This window comes from Podarcis pityusensis, assembly GCF_964106645.2.
Source record: "Podarcis pityusensis genome assembly, chromosome: 5".
Taxonomy (NCBI): domain Eukaryota; kingdom Metazoa; phylum Chordata; class Lepidosauria; order Squamata; family Lacertidae; genus Podarcis; species Podarcis pityusensis.
In genome coordinates, this window is record NC_138032.1 from 94,331,024 (window position 1) to 94,352,736 (window position 21,713).

Sequence of the window (21,713 nt, forward strand, 5' to 3'; positions counted from 1 at the left end):
ACATGGAACAATGTTGTGCATATGGATCATTGGGGATTGCCCTGGGATTGTGAAAGACTTTGCCCTCCTTTCTTAACCCTAGAGCAAGAACATTTGCTCTTTGGAGCAGAGTATGTGCTTAGTTAGTTAGGGACACGGGTGGCGCTGTGGGTTAAACCACAGAGCCTAGGACTTGCCGATCAGAAAGTTGGCGCTTTGAATCCCCGCGACGGGGCTGAGCTCCCGTTGCTTGATCCCTGCTCCTGCCAACCAAGCAGTTTGAAAGCACGTCAAAGTGCAAGTAGATAAATAGGTACCTCTCTGGCGAGAATGTAAATGGCGTTTCCGTGCGCTGCTCTGGTTCGCCAGAAGCAGCTTAGTCATGCTGGCCACATGACCCAGAAGCTGTACCCTTGGCCAATAAAGAGATGAGCACCGCAACCCCAGAGTCGGTCACGACTGGACCCAACGGTCAGGGGTCCCTTTACCTTTACACATCACAAAGCACTGTTGCTGTATGTAGGTTTTATTTTATTTGTTTTTTATCTTATATTTTGGAAATATACATCCAGGGTTTTTTTCCCTTTAATTTTTTTGGTGGCCCCCAAGAGAGTGGGGCCCTAAGCTATAGCTTGTCTAGCTCATACGTAAATCTGGCACTGGTCTCATAATGAGGATGGCTGCAACTGAAAAATACCTGAAGCAGGTTTGGAGTAGAGGATATAGTTGTCATGCAGAAACCCTCACTGCAGATCCAGTTGTCTCACTGGAAAGATTCTAGAGTGTCTAAATCAGCTCCTTCTGGTGACAGGTAGAATTGGAGTGGCGGAGGAAGCCGCTCAGGCACCCATAGGGGCGGGGTGCACTGTGGGGCCTCTGGAATCTGCCTGCCACCTCCCACTCAACCACCCTACAGCTGGGGGGGGGGGGGAGGCAGCGGGCATACCGTTTGGGCAGCGCGAAACCTGCGCACGCCCAAGCCACCACATCTCTCCCAGGAGAGACTCATGGCTCGGGTGCACTGCAGGCCCCGTGGTGAGTGCCACCCAGCATGTTGTCACCCCCCCTCAGTGGTGACACCCAGGGCGGCTGCACCCACTGCACCCCCCTTCCTCTGCCCCTGCAGAAATGCCAAGGCAGTTGGAACAGGTGCCTATCTGCAGATATGTGCAAGGCTGCTCTCTCCATTTGAAGCCTGCTGAGTACAGTGGTACCTCGGGTTACATACGCTTCAGGTTACATACGCTTCAGGTTACAGACTCTACTAACCTAGAAATAGTACCTCGGGTTAAGAACTTTGCTTCAGGATGAGAACACAAATCGTGCTCCGGCGGCGCGGCGGCAGCAGCAGCAGCAGCAGGAGGCCCCATTAGCTAAAGTGGTGCTTCAGGATAAGAACAGTTTCAGGTTAAGAACGGACCTCCGGAACGAATTAAGTTCTTAACCCGAGGTATCACTGTATTTCCACATTTCTGTTTGTTTCAACACTGCATAACAGCAACTTTCCGTGGTCAAAATGTAAACCATGCTTTTGTTTTCTTTAGCCATGGTTAAGGTCCGGCCACCAACCAGGATGTGAAATCAAGGCCTGAAACAGATTTCAAGGCCTGAAAGTGGGTTTGCAAACCATTGTTTGCATTACGCATGCTTAATCGTTATATCTGCATTACGCAAATTGTGGTTAAGTCAGTCCCCCCCCCCCTTTCCTAGTCTCTCTGCTTGCAAAATGATAAAACATGTCATGTTGCTATATCCTGATATATATTTTTCAGGGGCAGGACTTTGCTCAGGAAGCTAAACCAATGTACTGTAGTACCTTTGGGACCTTAATCAGGGTTAAGGCAACCAACCATGGTTAGTGCTAATGATTGTTGAAAGCATTATGTCTGCACCTGGCCAACGTGTGAAAAAACTATCATTATTCAGTGTTGCTCTTCATTAAAATAGTTTTTTTGCAGGTTATAGCACAAAATGTAGTCAGTAGATGGCAGTCCAGAATTTCAGCAGAGTACTGTCTGCAGTATCTAAATTGTTGAAAACTGAGCTTCCTAAGGGAAGCATGACGTTTTTATTTTATTTTACAAATTTAAAACCCACCTTTTACAAAGTCATGCTAAAAACAGACTTCATTGCTTGCTTATTTCTGTGTATTGGATTGCATAGTTAGACTCTTTTTCTGTTTACCTACCATAAGTAAGATTGTGGGAAAAGTTAGTTTAGTCAATAGAGAAAATTCTGCAGTATTTTAAACATGTTGCAATAAGTGATTCAGCTCACTAAGACTTTTTCCAGCCTTGTTTTCCAGTCACTCAATTCCAGGATCTTTTGTTTGTTTAATCACTGCCATATGCATGTCCCATGTGTAGCCTTGGAGTAGAACAAAATGAGAAGGGATTTTTTTCTTTTCTTTTGGAAATAACGCAGGACAATTGATTGCAATGGCATTGGTTTTGCTGTTTGTTTGCTTAATGCTTCGCAATGCAGAGCACGAGGCTGTGGTTACTCAGTGCTCAGGAAAGATACTTTGTGCATGCTCAGAGCTACTAAATAGTTCCAAGACATGAGATCTGGTGAGAACTGAACTAAATCAACTGCTTCTCTGTTTGTACTCAATGCTACAACGCTCTTGAAGTTTTAGGTCATAGTTCACTGTCCTCATTTCAAATTTGGGAAAACAAAACCACTGTAGAATTATTTTCCAAATGCTAAACCAATGACTTCATGATGCCATGAATTTGACTTGGATAAATTTATTTGAACACACACCTTATATAGTTGCTGCATGGTGAAATTATCATGGATTCCAGATACAGTTTTTTCCACACTGAATGTGCTACAAGAGCTTGTGACTATTTAAGGGTGGTCAGTTTGACCATTGGCATGGGGCTCCTGCAGGAAATGGCAATCCCATATCAAGTTCTTTGTCTCCACCCTTGGCATTTAGGAAGATGTACATTTTTTGTTTCCTAGCCAGTGGCAGAGAGTCGTATAGTGAAAAGAAAGGGAGTTCCGGTGCTTTTTTCTGGGGAGGGGACACAGGGGTACACATACCCCTAAACATTTTGTGAATCTAAGTCTGGCCTCATTGAGGGGCAGTATTTCAATATGAGTAGGAAAATGAGAGTAACCCTGAACATTTTTTTAAGGAAAAAAGCACTGGGGAGATTCATGGAGCAAAGGCATCATAATGTGTGTCTGCTTAAAAAAATGAGAGAGAGAATCCAATGAGGAGGTCTGCACTCACTTAGGTGCCATATCTAAAGAAGATGGAAAATCTTAATGTAAAATCCAAAAAATGGCCACTGATTTTCGGCTGTGTCCCTTTCTTGCAGATGTCGGAACAGTACTGAAAGTTCTGAGTATAACCAAGGAGAAGCGAGACATGGAGGAAGTGGTCCTGGAAGAGCTGCAGATATTCAAGGTAAGATTACAAGCCTCATTGATTGGAACACAATTCACAGAATCACAGAATTGCAGGGCTGGAAGAGACCACAAAGGTCATTTAGTCCAACCCCCTGCAATGCAGGAATCTTTTGCCTAAGGTGGGGCTAGGCAAAAGAATCTCATGCTCGGCCAACTGAGCTCTTTCAGAAGGGCAACTGAAGGAAAATAAAGCTCAATGGATTTCATTCTTCAGAAAGAATCATTTTGGGAGGGCATAAAATCATTTTGTGTTCCTCAAGAATAAGTCACTCACATCGGTCCCCTGGAGAAAATTCTAGGATCTGCTGAAGTTTAATTAAGAATTCTGTATGCTTTTTTAAACTAAGGAATTATGGTGAAAAGAAACTTAAATGCTTATAACAGAATTGCCACAGAAAGTGAAGCGAAATATGAGATGAATTTGGAGGTTCCTGCTTGGGCAAAACATCTGCATTGATTTCAATATCAGATTAGCAAAATTAGTAAAAAAAAGTTTTTTGCAGCCTGGGGTAGGATAGGTGAGGAAGGAAAAGGCACACACCCCAAACACCAAATAGCAGTTTTTGCTCCTGGCCCATAACTATGATGGAATTAGATGTTCTTCATTTGCCATGATTCTTAGAGAGTCGGCTTTAGGTCCAACCTTTGGCTTTCCTGCAATGGTCTGGTGGCTTTGAAATCATCCTTGATGCCCTTGCCTTACACGTCTGTGGAAAACAATATTTTCTCCAGGTAAATCTCTCCCTGTGCACTTGGTACCTTGATTACAGAGGTGGTATACTTCTTGTTTTAAATGTCATCTTTTTGCTGCCATGGAGGCCAAGAGTGCTCAACAGGCTGCCAAGTAATCAGGAATTTCCGAGCATGTACCAATTTGCTGCATACTTGCGAGATCACGTCAAAGGGAAAGGCGCCATATCAGATTTAATACCAAACAGGGCTATTAGCTCAGCAGATGTTCCTCCATGTTATAAATGCACTTCTTATTTTTTTCATGCGAGGAAAAAAAATAGAAAGAGAGAAGGGACTGTAGTTTATTTACATGTTTAAGAAGTCACACCAGAATGATGTCATTGGATGTTGGGGTTTCCAAGAGCCAGCCCTTGTGACGACTTTGCAGGTGGTGGATGCTTTCTTGCCTTCAGCCTCATCTGCAGTCATCTATATGGTTTGCCCTGAGGGAATAGTTACTCCCTTCCCTGGCCCCATTCAACACAAAGCAGCATGCACAAGCCCTGAAGAGTGGCTGCATCAGGTGGTGGTTGTAGATCTAGCATAAGGGGCAGAGTATTCTAGTGTTTGACATCTCATGCCACCCAGTTGCTTTCCATGGAAGTCCCTCATGGGCTCAGTTGGCAACCCTTCAATTGATATTCTTGGTCAGGAGAACCTCAAGTTATGGCTGGGTTGTGAAGCTCCTTGACTGACCAGGAACATTTCACAGTTCCTTGCCCTAATCTGCTTCATGAGATTGTTGCTGGAGTAGAGAACTATCCTTTGAAGGAAGACCAAGATGCAATTGAGACAAACAAATAATGAGCAAGTGATGGAGAGATGTAAGACTCGTACCAAAGAGTCTGTCTACTCAGGCCATTCTGCCCACTTCCATTTCACAGCACATAGGGAAAATACCTCTTTATAAAAAGTTAGAATGTAGCACATGAAATTTATCTTGTTGCTGGCTCACATTTTTCCCCATGTATTTGTTTATTTAACTTATATACTGCTTAACATTTTGAGAGGAAAAATCTAAGCAGTTTACAAGTACCATAAAATATGACAAATGAAAACCATAAAAACGGCAAATACATTAGGGGCCCGCACTTGTAGTGACTGTGTGAGGCCCGAATCAGCCCATGACCTCTGTGACTTACAGAGGAGCCAAGTGAATCCGTACGTTCCGAAACACCCTGTATGGATGCCCACCCTCTTTATGCGTGGAAAACCTGTGAGATGGGTGCCACAGAGGCACAGGCGTTTGACATTTTTGGCACTCCCGGACAGGAGAAGAAGAGGCTGTGAAAAGTGTGTCGTTCTTTCCTGTCCTTCCAGCACTATTTTCCTGTCTGCTTTCCCTCAGAGGATCAGAAGGAACCTGAGGGCTGTGTGCAGTATGAATCGTGTAGTGTTCAAGGGAGCCCTGCTCAGATACTTCTCTTTGAGCACATTTTCCAGGAAGGTTGGCCTTCACAGCTGCAGTTGATCCATTGCAATGGCTATGTTAGAGTTAAAGCTATGGTTTTCCCAGTAGTGGTGTACGGAAGTGAGAGCCGGACCATAAAGAAGGCGGATCGCCGAAGAATTGATGCTTTTGAATTGTGGTGCTGGAGGAGACTCTTGAGAGTCCCATGGACTGCAAGAAGATCAAACCTCTCCATTCTGAAGGAAATCAGCCCTGAGTGCTCACTGGAAGGACAGATCCTGAAGCTGAGACTCCAATACTTTGGCCACCTCATGAGAAGAGAAGACTCCCTGGAAAAGCCCCTGATGTTGGGAAAAGATGGAGGGCACAAGGAGAAGGGGGTGACAGAGGACGAGATGGTTGGACGGTGTTCTCGAAGCTACAAACATGAGTTTGACCAAACTGCAGGAGGCAGTGGAAGACAGGAGTGCCTGGCGTGCTCTGGTCCATGGGGTCACAAAGAGTCAGACACGAATAAACAACTAAACAACATGTTAGAGCTCGGAAGGTGTGATGCTTGGAGTGTTGGACTTAAGACATGGAAACACAGCTCCAAATCCCCACTGAGTCCCAAAGTCTAGTGGGCGACTAACACACCTGGAAAATGGGCACACTTCCAGACATACACCCTGTTTTCTTCTCAAGGAAGACAAATGAGTTTCCATTCCTGTCACAGGTGAATTCATCCCAGGCTGAAAGTCTCAGAATATTTTGGTTTCTAGGGAAGTACTATTTCAAACACTTAAGTAAAATTGCAAAGGATTTTGGCTACTGGCCTCCTGCTGGTGGAGCGACAAATGTTTGATAGTCTTCAATCTAAGCAGAAGAAGGGTTTTCATTGGGTTTTTTTCCATTTCCTTTTCAGCATCCCTCACCCATCTTGACTATGGAGATGTCCCCAAAGCAGGTAATTTATAATTAGCAATTTTAGCACCTACAAATTGCTTGTACATTATTGGAGATAACTATACCAGTTTTTCAAAGCGGGCATCTAAACATTTTCTGTCCTAATATTTCCATTTCTTTCTTTTTCTTGAAGCATACAAAAAAAGTCACACCCTAGTCTGTCTTCTCTAACCACTCACGTTCAATATCAGAATACTTATTTAGTTCTGAAATACATTCCTGTATCTATGAAAAAGGAAAAAAAAAGTATAAAGGGGGGGGGAGTAATGTTTGTTCTGTTCTTTTATTTCCCAAACACATGAGTTGCATTGAAGTACCACTGAAATTAGTCAGTGATTTTACAATCCTGTGCAACTCTACTTGGAAGTAAGTCTCATTGTGTTCATTGAGGCTTTCTCCTTAATAAGTGAGCGGTCAGGATTACAGCCTCAATGGAACTACAATGAACCTCCTCTGATTTAGGTAACTTACTTCAGTCCATACTGATAGAGCTCATGAAAAAAAAAATCCCATTTCTATAGGTTTCTCAGGCAAAGATGTATTTTGATTAGATTGCACCAAACCTGTGTTCCAATTTCCCAAGTGTTTTCTTCCCCATTAAATAACTTTCAAATTTTCTGCCTCATTTGCAGGGCACGTTCAGAATTTGGGTGGGTGTAGAGTTGATCTTATTCTATTGCCGCAAAGTAGATAAGGCTTATTCCCACACTTCCTGATCTGAAAAAGGCCTGTGTGACGAGTTGCCACACCAATTGCCAGAGACTGGTGTGAGCTCACGGGTTTTGCTTTTAAGAGAGGTCCTTGTTCCTTCCCTTAATGTTCCCTAAACGCCCTCAGCCCAGTATACCTGAAGAAGCATCTCCACCTCCATCGTTCAGCCCGGACACTGAGGTCCAGCTCCAAGGGCCTTCTGGTGGTTCCCTCCCTGCGAGAAGCGAGGTTACAGGGAACCATGCAGAGGGTCTTCTCGGTGGCGGCGCCCGCCCTGTGGAACGCCCTTCTGTCAGATGTCAAGGAAATAAACAACTATCTGACTTTTAGAAGACATCTGAAGGCAGCCCTGTTTAGTGAAGTTTTTAACATGTGATGTTTTATTCTGTTTTTAATCTGTTGGGAGCCACCCAGATTGGCTGGGGAAACCCAGCTGGATGGGCGGGGTATAAATAATAAATTATTATTATTATTATTATTATTATTATTATTATTATTATTATTATTTTAAAAACAAAAAACTTTCCACACATGTAGCTTTCATGCAGTGATTCCTTTCAAAGTAAAAGGTCTTCCCTTTTTTAAAAAATGACAACAAACAGCTGTCAGGCAGGTGTTAGGCATCTCTGAGCGTAGCGAAGGACGTCATGGGTTTTCACAAAGCTTGCAGACCCAGGAAGGCGGCAGAGTGAAGACCACCAGAGAAATGATTTGGAGCATGAATGAAACAATACTCACAAATGCCCCTTAGCCATCTCAAAAGTAAAGTAACCACAACAAAACCCCACATTCCACCCATGGAATTTTTTTGCTTCAGTCTGATAATTTTCAGATGCAATTTCACTTATTAATTGAAAGGGTTTTGTTTTGTTTTTAAGGAAGGGTTTTTTTTGACGCAGCTCTGGTTTTAAGCTAGTATTGTAGTCAGCTTCATAGCTCACATCTCTCTGTGAATGGAATTATGGAATTCAATACTAGTATGTGTTTTGGAACTTTTATACCGTTTTCAATATGCTACCTGCACTGGATCTTTGATGTGGACTTGAGAGCCAGTGTAAAAAGACTGGCAATGTTATGTCTACTTGGGTTGATTTCAGCTCAGATTGTTCTTGCAACTTACTTAGAGAAGCAATGATTGCCGTCTATATCAGACTGGCTGAGGAAAGCCAACTAAATAGGCCCTGCTCTAAAAACTTGGAGATTAACTGCACAGAGAGATTACTTGGACAAACAGAGTTTGTTCACTGATTACCAGAACATAAATTGCATTTGCTGTATAAATTTGTAAGGATTGTATAAAAATAGAAATTTTTAAATGAAAAATTGCTAAGAAGGAAATCAAGGCCAAAAGAAAAAGAGGTTTCTTGAAGAACGCTTCTAATTCATTTGCCTCGCCTGATTTTCAGCAACAATTGTACATTGGTTCCAGAGATGGATTGGCTCAGCTCTCGCTACACAGATGTCACACATATGGCAAGGCTTGTGCAGACTGTTGCCTTGCCAGAGACCCCTATTGTGCCTGGGATGGAAATTCATGCTCCAGATACACACCAACATCTAAAAGGTGAGTGATATCGTTCCTGCTTTGACTGAGCATCTAAGAGCAGCTTCAAGAAGGACACTGACAAACTGGAACGTGTCCAGAGGAGGGCAACCAAAATGGTCAAAGGCCTGGAAACGATGCCTTATGAGGAACAGCTAAGGGAGCTGGGCATGTTTAGCCTGGAGAAGAGGAGGTTAAGGGGTGATAGGATAGCCATGTTCAAATATATAAAAGGATGTCACATAGAGGAAGGAGAAAGGTTGTTTTCTGCTGCTCCAGAGAAGCGGACACGGAGCAATGGATCCAAACTACAAGAAAGAAGATTCCACCTAAACATTAGGAAGAACTTCCTGACAGTAAGAGCTGTTCGACAGTGGAATTTGCTGCCAAGGAGTGTGGGGGAGTCTCCTTCTTTGGAGGTCTTTAAGCAGAGGCTTGACAACCATATGTCAGGAGTGCTCTGATGGTGTTTCCTGCTTGGCAGGGGGTTGGACTCGATGGCCCTTGTGGTCTCTTCCAACTCTATGATTCTGTGATTCTATGATTCTATGATTCTTACGTGATCCCCATGATTTAATGCAGAGCTACTCCTTCCCATACTGCTGGGTTAACCTGTGAAGCTCTGGGCTCTATGGGATGAGTTCAAGGCTGGCATTAGCGATAGAGGACACCAGAGCTTCCCCATAGATCCTCTGGTACCATCTGTTCTGCTAGTTCATGTACAGGTAATCTGGGTAGGGTTAACTAAGCTTCACTCAGAGTAGACCAATTGCAATTAATAGACCTCACTTAGTCACGTGGCGCTGTGGGTTAAACCACAGAGCCTAGGACTTGCCGATCAGAAGGTCGGTGGTTCGAATCCCCGTGACGGGGTGAGCTCCCATCGCTTGGTCCCTGCTCCTGCCCACCTAGCAGTTCGAAAGCACGTCAAAGTGTAAGTAGATAAATAGGTACCGCTCCAGCGGGAAGGTAAACGGCGTTTCTTTGCACTGCTCTGGTTCGCCAGAAGTGGCTTAGTCATGCTGGCCACATGACCCGGAAGCTGTACGCCGGCTCCCTCAGCCAATAAAGCAAGATGAGTGCCGCAACCCCAGAGTCAATCACGACTGGACCTAATGGTCAGGGGTCCCTTTACCTTTAGTCATGTTCATTGATTTCAACAGCTGCACTCTGGGTAAAACTTAGTTAAGTACCACCTCCCACACACACACACACAGATGTTTCCATGATGTCAGCAGGAGGAATCTTTGAATATTGTTACGTGTTACCTAACCTCTGAACTGTGGAAACATTTCAGGGACAGCAGTACATATATTGGGCTTGACTTCCTTGGAATTAAGGTCCCAGGGTTGTTGGCACCTGTCTCAAGATACAGTGGAGTGTGCCTCCAGGGGTGAAGTCAAGCATCTGGAGAATCACAGCGCCTGATGTGGCTGCAGAGACTAGAAATGCTTAACTGCTGCCTCCTGCATTGTTTTTTGCCGTGTTAGCAGCACCAAAGTGACTTCCCTGGGGTGCAAGCCTGGGCCGTGTGTCTGGAGGTCCTGGGCTGCTCAGTGCACAGCCATTAAAAGGTATTGTGTTAGACTACATGGAATTGGCAGAAATGACTGGCAGAATCCGAGACCAGGGAGAAGAGTCGGTGAAAGAAGACTGGAAGAAATTTAAAGACTATTTACAGAAATATTGTAAAATTAAGGAATCTTAGAAGGATGTTGGATAGAAACTAAGAGGTTTTTAGCTGCAATGCTTTAAGAGATATGAAAAACGGTTTACAATTGGGTAAAAGCTTAATGGTAAGGATTTGCTGAACTAACAAACTGAACTGGAATACAAAAAAGGGAGGTACGAGGAGGTCCGGGGAAATAAGTGTAGGGAAGATAGGTTATGGAAAATTAATGTCTTTTTAACTGTTTTATTTTGTATGTTTCTTTTTATTTTTTACTTTTTTGTTATATTTTAAAAACTTTATTCTTTTTTCTGTATTCTGTATTTCTTGTATTTTTTGAAACTTTAATAAATATCATTAAAAAATAAAAAATAAAATAAATAAATAAAAGGTATTGTGTTCAACCTGGCATCGGGCAATACATCTGGGACCTGAAACAGGCTTTTGCTGTGTGGGATGCTGCTCTTTGGGATTCCAGGAGCTCCATTCCATTCCGTTTTCTCTTTCCTCTGCCCCAGATTTCTGGGTATTCCTCACCCCACCCCACAAAAGTGGGTCAGGATTCAGGAGCACACCCAGTTCTCATTGGAATGTTTTCCAGGTTTCCTTCTTCCATAGGCTCCCCCCCCCCCATCCACTCACTTTTGCATTTCTGCCAGGCTTGGAGTAACCCCAAGGCCTGTTGCTACCTGCCTGATTCTTATGGGTGCATGGTGCTTATTTGGTTATGGAAGAAGCAGCACTTGCAGCCTGAACACCAGAAAGAAAAGGAAAGTTGACTGTGACTATAATATCAGTTATGCCTTATTCATATATGTAATCTGATGTTACTTTCTGCAAGTGAGCAACTTCCCTTAAGCTCCATCCCACATCCGAAGAACAGCAGGCATAATTTCACAAAGTCATGACAACCTTTATTTTTCCAGGCGTGCAAGGAGGCAAGACGTCAAATATGGAGACCCAGCTACCCAGTGCGGTGATACGGAAGATAGTAAGTATCTGCATCTTTGTCTCCACAAAGATAGGTGAGGGGCCTAATGAAATGATGTGCTCAGCTCTTGCAAGGCCTGGTTACTGAGCAGATGATGCTCAGATACCAGAAGTGTAGCCAGGCTGTGGTGACTCTGTGTAGACCAAAAGGCATTTACTTCTTAAATTCAAGGGCTGAATTAGAGCATTGGAAACAACATCTGGCTTACATTCCTTGATAGATGGCATGCACAAGCAGATCTGTAAGCAGTGCCCTCAGTGCTAATAGACCGAGCAAGCCTCTTGAGAGTTAGCCTAGGACTATAGTGAGCCTGCTGTTGGCAAAACCGGGGTCCATAGATGTGATGCATCATGTGAAGTGATGCAACCTGGAGGCAAAACAGAAAAAGCAGAGAATACCCTTGCAGGCAGAGAACTCATTACAAGTAACTTGCACTATGCACACTTTTAATTTGTGCACACAAAAAATAGAGAGAGGGCAGGTGTCTGGGGAAGAAAGACTTTTGCAATCCCACCCGCTATTGAAGCCAATTTGTTCTGACTAGAGACGATTTTGACTCTATGCCATGTAGGTTGAGAGTCGCCTGTATTCCGTTCTTATGCCTTCACTAGAAGTAGAAATAGTTAACAGGGAAGTCTGTGGAAGTTTGGGAAGCAAATATGCCCCCCCCCCCAAAAAAAGAATAGCAGGTCTGGTTGGCTGGTTCTTGCTGTATACCTGAACTAAAGGTAAAGGTAAAGGTACCCCTGCCCGTACGGGCCAGTCTTGCCAGACTCTAGGGTTGTGCGCTCATCTCACTCTAAAGGCCGGGAGCCAGAGCTGTCCGAAGACACTTCCGGGCCACGTGGCCAGCGTGACAAGCTGCATCTGGCGAGCCAGCGCAGCACACGGAACGCCGTTTACCTTCCCGCTGGTAAGCGGTCCCTATTTATCTACTTGCACCCGTGGGTGCTTTCGAACTGCTAGGTTGGCAGGCGCTGGGACCGAATGACGGGAGCGCACCCCGCCGCAGGGATTCGAACCGCCGACCTTTCGATCGGCAAGTCCTAGGTGCTGAGGCTTTAACCCACAGCGCCACCCGCGTCCCATACCTGAACTAACAATGAGCTAATTGGACTCTCTGCAACCCTTCAAGAAACACAAAGAAAGGAATAGTTCTGGAGATGACGACCATGGAAGAGTTAATTGGTGTCTATGTAAGTACTATAACTGAACGTGAGAGGAACGCTACAGCTTTCCAAGAGCAACGCAGGAGGTCGGCTTAGGCAAGTGAGCCAAAGAAGCAGAATTCCCCCAAGGAAAACTGAGGAAGCACACTTTTTTCCATTCCCTTGGCTTATTTCCACAGAGCAACTTTTTGTCAAAGATCTAGCATCTTAGTTCCAGCTATCAAGCTATCCAGGCCTTCTTCTAATTCTTCCTTGCTAATTAAACAATCCTCTTCTTAACAACGGCCTACTGTCTCCCACCACTATGGACACTGATGGGCTTGCCAAGTGGTCTGGCTTACTCCCCTGGCAACTGGTACTGCTGTCTTGTGGTTAAGATGAAATTTCTGTGACAACATAACGTAACGTTTTAAATGTTCAACAGGGTATTTTGTTTTCCTTTCTTAAACAAAACAATAGGGTCCCCTGCCCCGAACACACATTTGGTTTATTATTTGATCCAGGAAGAGCAACTGTTTTCAATTGCTCCTCAGTTATTTCAAGTTAGAGCTCTGCTGTAAACTAAAATTAAGGGCCATCAAATGGACCCGAGTACAGACAGGGTGAATGAGGGCTGCTGCTTTCTGTGCTGCTACTTTGAGAGTGTAAGCAGTGACCCAAGGAAACAATAAGTTCTCTTTCTGGAATGAGCCAATTGACTTTGTCCTGTAGACTGATAGGAGTTGACACAAAATAAAGCACCGTGCAGTTATGGACTGTGGGAATGGAATTCCTCATATAAGAGCCACATTTAACGTCTTCTGATCTGCATGGTACAGGCTTTGTTCATGGCTGTATGTGGGCCTGTTCTTTTCACCTTGGCCTTTGCCCAGAGACTTGGCTTAGATGGAAGCCCAGGTGCAAGTATGGGTCTCTAATCTGCCTCAGTGGGAGACATCTACGAAGCAGGTTTTTTCTCCCTCCTCATCTTCCCAAATGGGGAGAAGTTCCAGGCAAAAAGTATTTAAGCAAGTTTGGTTTCATTTGGAAGGATGCCACAGGAAGCTGATTGCATTTTGCAATATTTGTGTTTATTTACAAATGTATGCAAGCAGAGCATAGATGGAGGGCTAGAAAGACATTTCATTTACTCCCACCCTCACACAGTTTGCCTGCTCCTTGTGGTTGGAGGGATGGAATCAGGATGAAGAAGGCAACTGTTCCCTAGCTTTACTCAGCCTGAAATATCCCTAACAGAGAAATGCTTCTGGCTACTTTGCCCCTGACTATTAATAGAAGTCTGCAGCAGAACATCTGGCTCTGTTAACATCCTCCTGTACAAACTCAAAATCTTACAACACCATGTGACTATGGGGAGTTCTTGAAGGAAGAACAGGGTGGAAGGTGAAGACAAGGCATGTCAAGCCTTGTGCCCAGGATGGGCTTCTTCCAGCACAATGGTAGCAGGGAGATATCCCAAAAGTTTAGCGTATCCATTGCTATATCCTGTGATTCAGGTCAGGTGGCACTCAAGGCTGGTACCAATCACTCCTCAGTGTCCTGACTGTGTGCATTCCCACCCAGAGCAGAAAAAATCCACAGATTCTGGCCCTGAGTCCCTCTTCTGTCTAAGGCTTGTTGTTGAATCATCACTTCAGAGAGTGATGAAGTGATAGTTTGTTAGTTTGCAAAGTTCTTAACCTGAGGTACTATTTCTGGGTTAGCGGAGTCTGTAACCTGAAGCGTCTGTAACCAAAAGCATCTGTAACCCGAGGTACCACTGTATAGTCTGTTCGTCTTCCAGGTAACCTTGAATAGCTTAAGCTGAAAAAACGTTTGCATTGATTTATTAGTTATCTTTGCTAGTTATGTTTGTTAAGAAGTGCATTTATTATTTGTGAGCTGCTTCAGAAAGTCTAAGATTTCTCCCAGGGAAGGAACTTAGTTCTGGGATGGGTGCCCCAAATGCTTACTTTTCAGTGGTGGGGCAAATTTAGAGTTCAGATTCCAGATGATGTCCCTGGCAACTTTGCCTCTAAGGAAGTCTGTAGCAGTCCTTCTGTTAACCCTCTTCCTGGAGCTAGCTGCCTGCCAGCAAGGTCACTGTATCCTCCTCACGGTTCCCAGTCTCATTAAATAGAGAAGAATTCCTCTAAGAAAGGCTATAGATCAGATTCTGATTCCATCAGTGGTTTAATTGAAAGGAAGTGACCAATTCAGCCTTAAATAGCACTGTTATACACCGTTATGCACCAGGTTGAACCATCGTGTGTTGTGCTAAACCTGAGGTGCCTCTTGTTTCCCTTCACAGTCCATGCGCTGCTCTACCATCTGTTCTGCATCAGCTATGTTTTCCCTTCACTTTAAGAAATCAGGGCAGGGTTAATCTTCTGTACCATGTTTGCGTTCCAGGCATTAGTCATGAAACCACTGATGAAAAGGTGATTTTTGGCATCGAATTTAATTCGACGTTCCTAGAATGTATTCCAAAGTCCCAGCAAGCTTCCATCAGGTGGTTCATTCAGCGCTCTGGAGAAGATCACGAGGAAGAGGTAAGATACCATCATTAAGAATGTATTTTCCCTCTGGAAAACTTCTAATTCCATGGTCAAAGGCAGGGGTTAATAGAACGAACAAATATGGTCTCCCTTGCCTCAGCTCACATACTTGGGAATGCTCCAATAATACCACAATGGAATATCAAGACCAAGAAGACAATCCCTGTGCAATTAGCAGCCTTCCTTTTAACATTACGCATGGAGTTTTGGATATTCACTGTAATGTTCGCACGCACTGCAATTCTTCCATCCAGGCTAAATGCTGGGCTCATCACAGGAACCACGTATAAGTCATGTTCAAACAAATCATGCAGAGATGACTGAAAACGGTCACAGAGATGCTGGCCACCTTTCTCCATTCATTGTTTATCTGTGCATACATCTCCTCTGGAAACTCCTTTTCCCCAGGGGTTGGGAGGGGGAGAAGCCCAGACAATTAACCTCTCAAGAGATGAGCATAGATAAACAACAGAAGCTGAAAGAAAGGCTTTTGATCCCCTGCGGCTTTCACTGCTGGTCTCTGGGGAGCCTCTGAAACTCTGAGCAGTTGGAACCTGGCTTGCTTTTTACGCAATGAGCATAACATTTAGTGATGTTAAATTCTCGAGAATAATCTCCAAAAGATTATTCTCGAGAATTTAACATCGCTAAGCCCATCTCATAACATAAAGCATGTATTCAGTATTCATACAATCATGTCCTTGCCTACTGTAAACCTATCAAAATATCAAAAATTCTCATGGTGCTTTTGGAAAACATGCAGAGGCAGACTTTGGGGGATCTTTGGGGCAAAGCATTCAGCAAAGGGTTTTGTTTTGTTTTGTTTTGTTTTACAGTTGAGGGGAAACCACCAAGAGTATTTCACTGTGTTCCTCTGTGGTACATTGCAAAAAAATTATAATGTGCAGATGATGTTCTTGGGTGATCTTAGAAGTTATGCTGGAACATGATGGAACCTGTATTAGGACTTTTAGGCCCTGAATTATGCATTTGTGTACTCCTGGGGGGGGGTGTATGTATTTAATAATTTATAAACATAATTCCATAAAATAAACTCTATTGCCATGTATAGAATGGGATGAAAAGAACAGCAGAGATGGATGCCACCCCCATTTTTAATTGTGTTGGCTAAGCACTCTAATAAGCAGTAAGGTAAAGGTAAAGGGACCCCTGACCATTAGGTCCAGTCGTGGCCGACTCTGGGGTTGTGGCGCTCATCTCGCTTTATTGGCTGAGGGAGCCGGCATACAGCTTCCGGGTCATGTGGCCAGCATGACTAAGCCGCTTCTGGCGAACCAGAGCAGTGCACGGAAACGCTGTTTACCTTCCCACCAGAGTGGTACCTATTTATCTACTTGCACTTTGATGTGCTTTCGGACTCTTAGGTTGGCAGGAGCTGGGACTGAGCAACGGGAGCTCACCCCGTTGTGGGGATTTGAACCGCTGACCTTCTGATCAGCAAGTCCTAGGCTCTGTGGTTTAACCCACAGTGCCACCCGTGTCCCCTAATAACCAGTATTGCACAACAAATGGGTAGAGAAGTAGGCACCGTTTTGCACATCTGGAGTTGTATTAGACTGAGCTCGACTAATTCAATCAATCAATCAAATCTTTATTACAATCATTACCAGGTAAACTAATTATACATCTGGCCCAGCATTATCTGTCCTGGCTATCCACACCCCTCCAAATTCTCGAGTAGGAGTACTTCATAATGCTGCTTTCTGAGATCCTTTTAAATGCTGATGCCTGTGATCCAAACTGGGATTTAGCCCCTGCCACCTGTGTTTTGCTGTGGAGCTATGGAACACAACCATCAAGGAATTTAAAAGGAGTGAAGTTGGGTCTGGACTTAGGAAGCAAAGAGCCTGGCTGTCTTTAGAACTTAACCAGCACTGATTGGTAGTTTCTGCACTACAATGTGTAACAGGGGACACAACAATGCCTGAAATCAGAATTTAAAAATAAAATAAAAGCATATTGCTGGTAAATTGTGATGCAATGGGCTGTCCAGCAGGAGGCTGTGGCATTTTCACAATGTTTGGCTGAGCACACTTAATCCCTATAGCTGTAAAAATGCATTAAAAAGGTAAAGGACCCCTGACAGTTAAGTCCAGTCGCGAACGACTCTGGGGTTGTGGTGCTCATCTCGCTTTACAGGCCGAGGGAGCTGGCATTTGTCCGCAGACAGTTTTTCTGGGTCATGTGGCCAGCATGAGTTAGCCACTTCTGGTGCAACGGAACACCGAAACCAGAGCAGTGCACAGAAACACCGTTTACCTTCCCGCCGGAGTGGTACCTATTTATCTACTTGCACTTTTTGGCGTGCTTTCAAACTGCTGGGATGGCAGGAGCTGGGACCGAGCAACGGGAGCTCACCCTATCGTGGGGATTCGAACCGCTGACATTCCAATCAGCAAGCCCAAGGCTCAGTGGTTTACACCACAGCGCCACCCGCGTCCCCAGAAATACATTACCCCAAGGTTAAAAGTAGTACCTTGGTTTACAACCATAATCCATTACAGAGGTCCATTTGTAAACCAAAACAGGTTGTAATCCAAGGTGTGCTTTTGCCAATGGGGCCTCCAAAAAAATTTGTTCGTAATCCCTCCCAAAAAATACAAAAATGGGTTGCAATCCAAAAAAAGTTTGCAAACCGGGACACACACTTCCGGGTTTGACGTGTTTGTAATCCAAAATGTATGCAAACCAAGACGTATGCAAACCAAGGTACCAATGTATTGCAGTCTTAAGTGCTGGGAAAATGCTGAAAAGCACCTACAATTAGGGCTTTTCCACATTTCCGCTTGTCTCATGCCTAGAAAGCAGGGATCCAATCAGTTTTCTGCTTCTTCCATGCTTCCTACGCACAGCTCTGAGGGGTTTTGCCTTTCTGCAAAACCAGAAAAAAGGTCCCCCCCCCCCCCCTAGAAAACCTGCCCCTTAGAGCTCAGTCTGTGGAAAACCCAATTGCCATTTGTTCCGGCTGAGCACAGGTTTCCTGGGCACAAACGGAGGGGCAGACATAGATGTGGATAAGCCCTGAGATTCTTTAGGGAAGTCATGTGCTGTAAATGTGCTTTAAACGTATGGTGTGTACTCAGCCTTACTCTTCGTAAAGTCACAGTTTCTTCCCATTTATTTAAACAACTTTCCTTGCTTTCAGTCTTTCTTCATCCCTTTCTCCCTCTCACACACTTCCCTCTCCTTTTGTAACCTTGCTTCTTCTTAAAAATATATCATCTTAAAGGCTACCATATTTCAGGATGATGATGCCACCTTTTTGCACATTGTGCCCGGGATACTACCAAGTGAAGTGCTCTAATAGCTGCTGTGATGTTTCAGCGGATCTTGTAAATGTCACACCAGAAACAGAAGGGTCATGTGTCGTTCACGGTGACATGCAATACTGTTTCCTGAGGGGAAGGAGAGGGCAAAATCCAGATTTGGTTAGCAGGCATTGGGCCCAGCAGGATGCCTCCCTGGTCTTCACCTTTGAGGTCATGCTTTGGAATCCCACTTCCAGTCAGAGCAGGGTGTGGGGAGTGAACAGGATCTCCGCTGGTCCTGGAGCTGTCACCAGGTCATTCTGTCGCCAGTGGGAGTCCAGCTCCCTGCAGTCTGAAGATTTTTTTAAAAGGGTCACGAGTCAGTTGCTTGGCACTCTCATTCCAGTGTTGTTGAATGAAGGGTGTGTTTGTTCCTGTGGTTTGAAAGTTAGTCACTGACTTATCACAGGAACTATGTAGGTTGTGGGAGAGGTGAGAGAGATGAATTAATCTTAATAACATCCGTGACATTACTTGTTCATAGTGCTGTATTCTTAGTTTTAGATATTATGATTTATGTGGAAATTGGTTTTTCCCCCCTTTTGTTGTGTACTTTTTAATGTGTTTTATTTATTGTTTATGGGACGCGGGTGGCGCTGTGGGTTAAACCACAGAGCCTAGGGCTTGCCGATCAGAAGGTCGGCGGTTCGAATCCCCGCGACGGGGTGAGCTCCCGTTGCTCGGTCCCTGCTCCTGCCAACCTAGCAGTTCGAAAGCACGTCAAAGTGCAAGTAGATAAATAGGTACCGCTCCGGCGGGAAGGTAAACGGCATTTCCGTGCGCTGCTCTGGTTTGCCAGAAGCGGCTTAGTCATGCTGACCACATGACCCGGAAGCTGTACGCCGGCTCCCTCGGCCAATAAAGCGAGATGAGCGCCGCAACCCCAGAGTTGGCCCCGACTGGACCTAATGGTCAGGGGTCCCTTTACCTTTACCTTATTTATTGTTTATGACTTTTGTTATGTTGGTAATTATCTAAATCTTGCCATGTTGTAAGCCGCCTTGAGCATTGTTTTAACTATGGAAAGGCAGCATACAAATAAAATGATGATGATGATGATGATGAAGCTATAATGCATCTTATGCACTTCTATTTATTTATTCCTCATTAAGTTATTTTGCAGACATGATGAGTGGCAGGGCCAAAAAAAAGAAGCTCTGATTTTTTTATTCGTTTCTTCAAAAGGGCCTCTTGTGAATATATAAAATCTAAGCCCACCTTGCATTTGATTGGCCCCAACACAGAATCCCATGGGACTCTTGCTTTGCCAAACAGCCGTGTGCATTTCCAGGATATGTGACAAGCCGTATTCTTGAAATGACAACTGCGAGTTCCTGTTACTCCTTCCATTCCTCCACGTTTACAGTTGGCCAGATGGAACTGAGTCAGAACAAGTTTTTTTCTCACCTGCTCCATCAGTAATCTGCTATTTTTCCATGTATCTGTTTCATGTTGTTTGGAATTGGGCAGTGGCAGTAAAATCTAGTTGGCAACCGCAATTGCAGAGTTCAGTAATGGTGAGTTGAGTCCTGCGCTTGCTAAACAGTTAGTAAAATTCACAGCTGGGAAAAGTGGCATGATGATGGGATATTGGCAGGGCTTTTCAAAAACATGGATGGGTGGATGCCCATGTATGTGAAAGGATGTTTCACTTGGTAATGGCCTCCTGGATTTTGTTAGTTACCGTTTCTGAGGTTCCTTATTTATTATTGCCTTGAGCAGAAAACTCAATTAGAACATTTTGTGGAAATAGTCATGGATCACAAGAACAAAATGGTTGCATTAGATGTGACTGGCAATTCCTCTAGGCCAGTACTCCGCCTTCTTGGCTGTTTCCTAGTTGCAGTGAATGGTGTGGCCAACATTGCTAGTTTCCAAGGATTGAAACAGCATCTGGAATTTGGAATTTGTACTGCAAGAGTTATGAGCGGCCTGTATGCATCTGGTGACAGCACTGTTCACAATAGCAAACTAACTAGAGAACATTTCCAATACACTGGGAGTTACTCTGCCAGTGCAACCTTCATGTGGAAACATAGGAATTGGAGCAGCAAGAATCGTAGTCACATGAAATCATGGTAGTCTACAACTGGTGCCACGGGTCCTTTGGGAAAACACCTCAATGTATGCAAGAATTTCTATGAGCAAGGACACAGTGTTGAGGCCTATCAACAGATTATTTCAGGGTAGTAATGGATAGTCCTTGTTGGCCTAATTAATTGAGTTTATATCTTGCCCTTCCCCTCAAAGGAGCCCAAAGTGTCAAACTCATTGACATATTTTTTTTTAAATTAAAGTATTATAAATCAGTTAAAATATTCTAGAAAGAGTTACAGTCATAAACATTCTTTCATACCATAATTTCATGGTCATCAGGAACAGTGTCCTCCAGCCACCAAATGCCCAGATAAACAGGACTGTTTTCAAATGGGCAGCTACCACTGAAAAGGCCTTGTCATGAATCAATGCCAACTGGGCACAACCACCAAGGCCTCACTTGTTGATCATAGAGTCCAAGATGGTTTATGCTGGGCAAGGCATTCTTTTAGGTACTTTTAGAGTTTTGCATGTTGTACCGTGAATTAGGCCCAGCAGCTCCCTGGCAGCCAATGCCATGCTTTCGGACCAATGGCACATGATCCGATCAGGTTGCCCGACTTGCCAGCCTAGCAGCTACATTGTACACTAGCTGCAGCCTCTAGACAGTCTTCAAGGGCAACCCCAGAGCTTTTATGGAAAAAGTCTCCCTTAATTAGAAGGCATTGTATTTCCCTTTGAAAATACAAAAAACAAAAAACCCAACAGTTATTCTATTCCATCTCCAGCAGTAAGCTAATTGAACTCACAGGTCCGTTTTGCGGCAGATAGTAGAAGAAAAGAAAAAATGTGTTTGTCTATCAGGAAGGCTAGAGATTAATTTTAGAAATGTGTTTGGTACAGAAACAAGAGAACCAAATGACATAAATATTATTTTTCTCCCTTTTCATTTTTTTTGTTCCTTGTGTAACTCAAAAACTGTTTGGCATAACTTGAAAAACTTTCACACTGCATTGTTAAATTTGATTGGTTATATTAAGAAGTGCTGGTGATAATGACAAGCATTCCTGAGATTGTTGGATGAGGGGCTTGAAAAAGTCTGAGTGATTTAGAAATGATGCATATTAATGTTATTAGCAACACAGCTACCTACTTTTGACCTCAAAATATAGGGTGAGTTTCAGAATGGCCTTAGAGATGAAAGCAAAAATGTTTTCCAAAAAGAATTCTCCGTTTG

General features: G+C 44.0%; 1 protein-coding gene across 1 annotated transcript in view; it reads left to right on the plus strand.

Annotated features, from left to right (window-relative positions):
- Positions 1–21,713, plus strand: part of SEMA3D (semaphorin 3D) — a 177,044-nt gene that overhangs the window by 141,312 nt on the left and 14,019 nt on the right. The window contains exons 13-17 of the mRNA XM_081005477.1: positions 3,312–3,400; positions 6,450–6,491; positions 8,608–8,765; positions 11,340–11,404; positions 14,965–15,104. Of these exons, the coding sequence (XP_080861603.1) occupies positions 3,312–3,400; positions 6,450–6,491; positions 8,608–8,765; positions 11,340–11,404; positions 14,965–15,104 (494 nt within the window). The remainder of the gene's footprint in view (positions 1–3,311; positions 3,401–6,449; positions 6,492–8,607; positions 8,766–11,339; positions 11,405–14,964; positions 15,105–21,713) is intronic.